An 8,368-nucleotide genomic window follows, 5' to 3' on the forward strand; every position below is an offset into this window, starting at 1 on the left:
AAAAAAAAAAAAAAAAGAGTCAAAGCAAAAATGACTGACCCATTTCAGAGACAAAAGGGAATTGCCCCTTCAAGGTCAACAACTCATCAACATCAGAGCCAAGACTAGCCCCACCTCCACCCTGTCTTCCTCCCAGGCAGCCTCTAGGTTCCTAGGGACAGTGCCAGGAACTAAATGCAGCAAGATGTACCATTTGCAATAGGACTAGTGCCAGAAGCATGAAGACTTAAAAGAAGGCATGGGGCCAAGGCTTTTCCCAGCCTAGACTCCTCCAAGCCTAAGGAACACAGGCCTCTTTTCAAGGTGAGTGCCAACTGGGTGCCTGCTTCAGAGATGAGAACCTCAGAATAGGGACCCTCCTCTCTCTCTGAAGGTGGAAGTGCAGCAGGCCCAATCTAGAACCTCAACCCAGTTCTACTTGGCAGCTGCAGTGAGTAGAACTATTATCAGGGTGTTGGGAAAAGATCCTCTTCCTTGCTATAGCTTCTCTGCAGACTTGTAACCCCATAAACTACAACAGCAAAACCACCCCTATACTGTACTTTCTTTCATACCTATGCAGCCTCATCTGCAAACAAATCCCTCCCCTCCACATTCTTGTCCTCATTCTCCTTCTTTACCTTTGTGGCAACTGATAGTCCCTGCCCACTTGCTTTGTGATGAAATTCTTTCCTCCAAAACATGGTTCTGCTCCCACCTCCCTGGAGGCTCACTCCTTCTGTCTCCAGTGGTTCCTTTCCTTCCGCCCTGCTCTCAAACACCAGCCTTCCCTAAGGTGATACATTCTCATTCAGGCACCCTCAGTTGGGGGATGGGGATTCGTATTATAATAGCATTGTTTGGGAGAGTTCCAGTAACTGCAGGACATCTGGCATTCCTAAATACCAAGAGTGTCAGTGGAGGACCCATGATCCCAGCCACCATCATAGCTTCAGCAATCACCTTGTGGCTGATGGCCTCAACAGTCACCACCTCCAGCCCTTATTCCCCTCCTGGTCTTAGGGCCCACCTTTACTGTTTTCTGGTAATTTCCTCCATGCCACAGCATGTCCCTGTCTGAAGTCACCCTCTCCTGCTACCATCCACCCTGATCCAACCTGCATTCCTAAGCCCAGAGATGGCACCCCTAGCCACCCCAGCATCCAGGCCACAAACCAGGCAGTCAGCCTTGCCTCCTCCCTCTCTCCAATCCACTCATCCAATCAGCCGCCACTCCTGAGGATTTCATCTCTTAAAAATGTAAGTTTCATCTGCTTCTGTCCATCTTTGAGGATACTGGCCTAATTCAGGTTCTCTTTCTCTCTCACCAGATTCCTGCAGCACCCTCCTCATCCTCACTGCCCCCTGCCTTTAGTGTGGTAGTGCATGGAGCCAGACTGCCTGAATTCAAGTCCTGGCTCTGCCACTTCATAACTGTGCAATGTTGGCTGGGTACATTAACCTCTCTGGACCTACATTTTCTGTAAAACGGGCATCATAATAGTGCCTTCCTCAGAAATGACCATGTTTATGAGTTAATACATGCAGAGCACCAAGCCCGGCCCTCAGTAAATCTTGGCTACTATTGTCAGTCTCATTATTTCCAATCTGCCCTTCACTCAGCAGCCAGAGATAATTTGACCATGTCATGCCCACTTAATCCTCCTCAGGGGCTCCCCACTTCTCGGAAGCCCTGCTCCTAAGGCTCTGCTGATCTGTCTTCCTTTCATATCCTATTGACTCTTGAACACACCTAGGCTTATGCCCATAATCCTAGCACTTTGGGAGGCCAAGGCAGGAGAATCCCTTGAGCCTAGGAGTTTGAGACCAGCCTAGGCAGCATAGGGAGACCCCATCTCAAAATAAACAACAAACAAACAAACACACCTGACAAATCTTGCCTCTGAGCCTTTGCTTATGCTGTTCCCTGTGCCTAAGCGCTCTTCCCCATCAATTCCCATCACAAGCAACTGCTCCAGTGCCACCTCCTATAAAAATCCTCCCCAGAACCCTCCATACAGAACAACTCTGATTCTTCCTGTCCATGTCCCAGTCCTTTTTCTCCCCTAGGGATGAGTATGTGTTTCTTGTGTCTCACTCATTTCAGAATTCCCAGAATTCAGTGCAGATCCTAGCTCCATCTCCTGCCCCCAGCAAGGGCTTCACAAAATCAAGCTGAATTCCAGCACTTCTGGGCCTCCTAGGGCCAGAGCTCTTCAGCCCAGAGGGTGCGTCGGCTCTGGGCATATCTGAAGGAGGGCCTGAAACTGTAGGGTGTGCTCTCTGTCCACCTCAGTTCCTGAATCTCCTCCATTAAGCAGCCCCCTCCTCTGAGTCTGGGGTGGGGGTGGAGGCTGAGGGCAGTGTTATGTGCAGGGCTGCCCAGGCATAGGGGCTCCCCAAGGCAGCTGAGGGCAAGGAGATGGCTCCAGGCCTTAGCCAAAGCCCTGCCACCTTCTATGATGAGGGCTAAAAGCACAACCCAGTGGTCCCAGTGGCCTCTGGGGTTCAGGGAAGGTAGTATGGAGGACAAAGCCACCTCCCCCACACCTTCCCTCGCACCCTGGAGTTCAGGGTCTTTGTTTCAGCCTCTGTTGTGCCAGGGTTGGCCCTGACTTTGGGCCAAGAGCTTCCCCTCTCAGGGTCTGGGTCTCCTTCATCACAAGAAAGACCCTCTCCAGCTCCATCATGTTCTAAACGCTGACTCTAGATGGTGTCAGGGTACAGAGAATCACGGGACGGGAAGACTAAGGGGTGAGAGTGCACTGGAAGGTGAGAGGTAGGAGAAATTTTTACTGCCTTAAGCACATTCCTGCCTATCCCCGCTCCCTTCTTTGCCCATACACACAGAGGCTGGCCACACCAGAGAACAGAAAAGGAAAAAGTTTATTGAAAACTATATACAGTTGGTCCAGCTCCTACCATGGGCTGCAATCTCAGCCAGTCCCTCCACACCTCAGGCAGTGTCTTGGCCCCTCATGGGGAGGGATGGGGCTGGGCCTAGGGCCCAGAGTCCCTTGGGTGGCTTGGCAGCTGGAGCCCACCGTGGATCTTTGTAAATTTACAACTCTAAATGGCCTGAAGGTAGCGGGCAGGGGACAGGGAATGGATCCCTGCCTGACCTAGTCACAGCCTTGATAAGGGAACACTATTCTGAAACTTGGGTCCAAGTAGGGCCCAGCTAAGTTGTCCGGAAGTCCCAACTGCTCCTCTCACAGGCCTTCCTAGACATGGAGGCAAACAGCCTCCCTACAACCCCACCCCATGTAGCAGGCCCCATGGGCTTCACGGGCTTGACTGGGGGCACCAGGTACCCTTCCTCCCAACATTGACTCAGGGTCCGGGGCTCCTGGAGCACTCCCCAAGCAGAGGACTTGGGGTTGAGGGGTGAGTGTTGGGGAGGTCACAGCTCTGAGCCCAGAACCGGAGCCTCCTGGGGTCAGAGTAGCCATGGGGTCAGGGCGCCCCGCTGTAGGAATAGTCTGCTTTATTGTGCATCACCAGCCGGTCATCCACGAAGTAGAAGCTGTCAGACTGGGTCTCATACGGGTGACGGATCATCTCGCTGACTGCAAGAGAGGCCCACCAGGCCGGGCAAAGGTCAGGAGCCTGAGTCCGGCCACTGCAGAGGCTTCAGAACTGGGGTACAGGGACAGCCAAACAACCTGAGATATCCCTGGCCTCTTTCTCTACAGATGATATGGGAATGGTGGCAGACACAGAAGAGCCCCAGGGTGGGGAGAAATGGGGTCAGACCCACAAGTCCCCCTCCCTCCCACAGCTCGGTCTCTACACGCCCCCGACTTCCCCACTCCCAGAAGGCCCTGCCCACGCACTCAGCTCCTCGGAGAGAGGCGGGAAGTCGTAGATGTGCTCGCAGGTGTTCTTGCTGCTGGGGATGCAGAAGCCAAAGTGGAAGTCGAAGCTTTTGAGTAGCTGGTTGCGGAAGTAGTGCCTCTCAATCATGCGGAAGTTGTTGACAGGCTTGTCTCCCACTGTGAACTCCACCCTGAGCAAGGGAAGGAGGCAGGGCTGAGTCTGTCCTTGAAGTCAGCTAGCCAGCCAGGCTCAGGACAGGCCACCCCTACAAGAGGCTGAGAAGGGCCCCCTCACACCCTCTCCCTCACCCCCACCACCACCCCCAGCCCAGCGACTCACGTGGCTCCCACCTGCCTCAGGCGGAGGAAGGCAGGTGTGAACTGGTAGCGGACAAAGCGCCCAGCATTGGGGTCCAGGTCCCGCCGGTTGATGGGCAACCGCTCTGCAATGTACCCCAACTGGGGCTCAGTGGGCTTCAGGCTAGGCCTTTGTCCACCCAGGGTTCCACCCCTGGGTCCCCATCTATGTGATGTTTTAAAAACTCCCCAGGAAATTCCGGGGCACACTGAGGGTTCAGACCATTGGCCAGATAGTGCCACCTAGTGGTTCTAGATCTGCAGGTTCCCGATTGCCACTGTGGTTCTGGGGCCACAGGATGCTGAGGCCTGGGACCCGTAGGACTGCAGTTCCCAGAGAGCCCTGCAGAGGGCAGGCTGGAAGGGACCGAAGGGTCAGGGCTGACCTCACAAGATGTCCAGCCTCAGAAACATAGGGAAGGAAAAGAAAGGGCCCCCTTGCCTGCAGACTCCTGAGAATGCTGGGGTCCAAGCCCCAGCTCTGTGGACTCCTCTGCGGCCCAAGGAGTCCCTGGGCAGCCCACTCCACAGCTCATATCTGCCTCGCCATTAATGGCCCACCCAGCCCACTCACCTGAGGCTGGGGGCTTCTTGATTTCAAAGAGGACAGTGCCTGAGTCCATGTCCCGAATCTTAAACCTGACGAAGTCGATCTTGTAGATATTCTCCTCGGGGGAGCAGAGGTAGTCTAGGGGAGACAGGCAGCTGAGCAAGGAAGGGGCCCCAAAGCCCCTGCTGCCAGGTCAGCTTGTGTGGGACCCCAGAGTAGCTACCATCTTCTCATCCCTGGGATCACTGCCCTCTGGAAAGAGGGACCTGAGTCCCTGCCCTTGGGGTACACCCCCAGTGTGGAAGAGACATAACTCCACCATGGGGATCTAACAGGGGATAAGGAGTGCCATCCTAGTGGCCTCTGGGGGCCAGGGAAGGGAAGGGCAGAGAAGGGTAGAGGATAAGGCCACCTCCCGGACACTCTCCCTCCCACCCTGGAGTTGAGGGTCCTCATTCTGGCCTCTGCTCTGCCAAGCCTGGCTAGGTGACTTTGGGAGAATTGGGTCTCCAGCCTGGTAGGAGCCTCTCCTTCCTCTCGTATGGGAACAACTTCCTGCAGTCTGACCTGTCTCTTCTACTGCAAACTCAATCTATCAACTTCTCTGTTACCCTGCCTTTGGGAACCACACTCTAAAGGGGGCCACACAGCTCTGTCTTGGGAGAGCCACAGTCCTTCTCTGGAGGATACTCCTACCCTCGCCCCACAGCTGCCCCTGGCATGACAGATATCTAGATGTATCAGGTGAGGCTGATGTTGAGGGGACTTTCCCTGATATGGGTGGTGCTGGGGCAGGTGAACAACCCCTTCCCTGTTCCTCCTCCCCTCTCAACCCCCTCTTCTCAGTAAGAAGCTTACACCAGCCCAGCTCCCTTAAGCAGCTTAACCAAAGCTCTGCTGACTCAAGCCCAGAGCCTGGGATATGGCAGGGGGAGGAGGCCAACTTTGCTCTCATCCTTTGTTGATCTCCAAATGGGAGGAAGTCTTAGCAAGCAGAGGGAACCCCCTTAGAGGTCATTGACGCAGCCCTGGCTCTGAGCCACCATCATGGAGAAAGTAGTCCCGGACCCCCATAGAGAAGAACACAGGCTAGGCCAGGAAGAGAGTGTGGCAGGTGCAGCAGCGGGTGTGGAAGGGCTAAAGGGAGTCCTCAGGCCCACAAGGGGAACCAAGAATAGTGGGAGGCCCTGCCTGAGGAAGCTCAGGGACCTACAGGGCCCAATCTAACCCTCACAGCTCTTGCAGCAGCAACTTCAAGTGTTCAGGGAGACCCTGGCAACAAAGAGAGCTGAGAGGTGCAGGGAGGGACTCTGATGCTGTCAGCCTACACAGCATCACATCCTCCCCTGGTGGCCCACAGAGACCCGGAAATCACCCTCCAGGCCCCTGGGCCACCTATTCCTCTGGGGCAGGAAGAGGAAGTGAATATAAAGTCATTTTCTCTTCCCCAGGCCTGCTTCTTCCCCAAGCCTGACACAGTCCCCTCCAGGAAGCCCTCCTGGCAGCCGTCTGGTACCTAGGGCCCAGCATGGACTTTATACAGCTTGGGGAAGAGTCTACTACAGCCCACGTGTGGGTGGGGAGAGATTGGAAGTGGGCAACCCCTATCTCACCTCATTCACCCTATTTTCACAGAAAGTAAGCACCAGTATAAAGACATAGAAAGAAGGTACAGAGCATAGGGAATAGAGGTGGCAGAGTGGGGAGCAGGATCCCAGTGCCCAACTCCCAGATCCCTATAAGGCCTTTTCTTCTCCCATTCTCCAACTTTTGGAGCCTCTCTCATTTGGGAACAACTTCCTGCAGTCTGACCTCAGTCTCTTCTACTGCAAACTCAATCTATCAACCTCTCTGTCCTTAGAAGTGAGGAACAGGGACGTCTATGGCTCAGAACACCATGGCCACTCCTTCCCTTCTAGAAAGGATGAGGCCTGGGACCCAGGGTTAGGTCAGAATAAGGAGCAGAGTGGCCAAGGGCTCAGAACACAACTGCTGTATTCCTCTCAGCCACAAATAGCTTCCTAAGCTGGATTCAGGGCCCAGTAATCTGGGAACAGCAAACCTCGGACCTGCGTGATTAGGGTCAGAAGAGACCAGCAAGAGGTGCCAGGGTGGAAATCCCTGGAACTCTGTTCTCAACTCCTGCACAGGAAGGGGTTCCCATGAAGCCCTTTCCTCTACTCACCCTCCACAGATTCCCCATCTCTAAGGGCTATGAATTTCCTCCAAATTAGGAGACAAATGGTGGTACATGAGCTGGAAGCTCCCTCTACTTGCAAAATCAACCCCCCAAGTTACTCAGGACTCAATCTGACCTCTGGACTTCCTCTGAGACAGTTCTGCCCCAGAGCTAAGCTGAATCCTAAATGCTGCTGTTGCAAATTGTAGCCCAACTGGCTTCAACATCAGCCTGGTCCAGCCTCCCTCCCTCCATCGATGCCTGCTTGGGCAAGGGAGCTCAGTACTCTGGGGGCCCAGCCAAGAATGGCTGCTGCCTAACTCAGTAAGGATAGAGGAGTTGGCCCCCAGGGACCCAGGAGCACAGGCTCAAGGCTGCCTCCCCTCCACAGCTCTGTCTGGGAGCCCTGTGTTCAGCTGCTTTGGAAGCTCTAGGGCTCAGGTCCACTCCAATATATGCACCCCATACCCACAGAGAGGCCCCCCCAACAATTATTCTCACAAAGGGGGCCAGGGCAGGTTGCTGGTGAACGTGGCCAAGGCGGAGAGCCACTGTCTCTTCATGCACCTTTCATCCTTTGAGGCTCAGCCAAGGCCTCTGCTATGAGGTTTCCTAGCCCTCGTTCCCTGCCTGTGATGACCCCCTCCCCTGCCCTGAAAGCCAAGTTGTTTGACCCCAGGCAGCAGCTATGAGCAGCCCTGTAGGGCCCAAAATACTACTGATCAAAGAGCCCAATGCACACAGCATGCATAGATGCCAGGCACTGTACAGAATCAGAGGACTTCTCTTCACAATAACCTTATGAGATAGGTACCATTATCCCCATTTTACAGATGAAAAGACATGCTGAGAGGTCAGGTTACTTGCCCAAGTTCACACAGCCAATTACATGGCAAAGTTGGAACTCCAGCCCAGGCAGTCCAGCTCAGAAACTCTTAACCACAGTGGAGACCAAGCCTCCCTTGATGATAGAGCCCCCAGAATAGGACAGGCGCTAGTCCAGGCTTGGGGGGATGTTAAGCCACTCCCCATGAGAGGAACCACAGCCAACACTCTGAAGCTGCCTGCTCAGTTTCTTTCCTGGGGAAGAAAATGGCCCAAGTCTTCCTGGAGGATCAGGGTGAGGGTATTAACGGTTGGGGAGACATGACGAGTCTGAATGCCTCCCAAGTAACTCAGCCTCCACCTAGCTTCCAGCGTGGGGGCTGAGGACAAGCTGCACTCAGCCCCTCTCCTCATTAGTGCAGGGGCGGGCCTCAAAGCGCTCTGAAGACTCCACAGAGGCAGGGCTACAGTTGCAGCTGCTGCCGCACACACCTCGACGCTGGGAAAAGGGGACGGACCCCTGGAAAAGGAAGGAATAAATCTTGAAAAGGAGAAGAAAAGCGCACAGAGAGAGATCAAGGGAAGAGGGTACACAGAGATCTCAGGCTTGGCTGCAGAAGGGAGAGTAGGGGACACAGGAGAGGGAGACTTGGTGGGGGA

At 54.4% G+C, this 8,368-nt stretch overlaps 1 protein-coding gene across 1 annotated transcript; it reads right to left on the reverse strand.

Annotated features, from left to right (window-relative positions):
• Positions 1–2,846: 2,846 nt before the first annotated feature.
• On the reverse strand, positions 2,847–8,223 carry UNC119 (unc-119 homolog (C. elegans)). The gene is made up of 5 exons (XM_011940783.1): positions 8,201–8,223; positions 4,729–4,842; positions 4,138–4,240; positions 3,816–3,988; positions 2,847–3,548 (listed from the first exon to the last, which is right to left on the reverse strand). The coding sequence occupies exons 2-5, from the start codon at positions 4,775–4,777 to the stop codon at positions 3,436–3,438; spliced, it is 438 nt and encodes a 145-aa protein (XP_011796173.1). The 5' UTR covers positions 4,778–4,842; positions 8,201–8,223; the 3' UTR covers positions 2,847–3,435.
• Positions 8,224–8,368: the final 145 nt, after the last annotated feature.

Source organism: Colobus angolensis, unplaced genomic scaffold, assembly GCF_000951035.1.
Source record: "Colobus angolensis palliatus isolate OR3802 unplaced genomic scaffold, Cang.pa_1.0 Scaffold193, whole genome shotgun sequence".
Lineage (NCBI taxonomy): Eukaryota > Metazoa > Chordata > Mammalia > Primates > Cercopithecidae > Colobus > Colobus angolensis.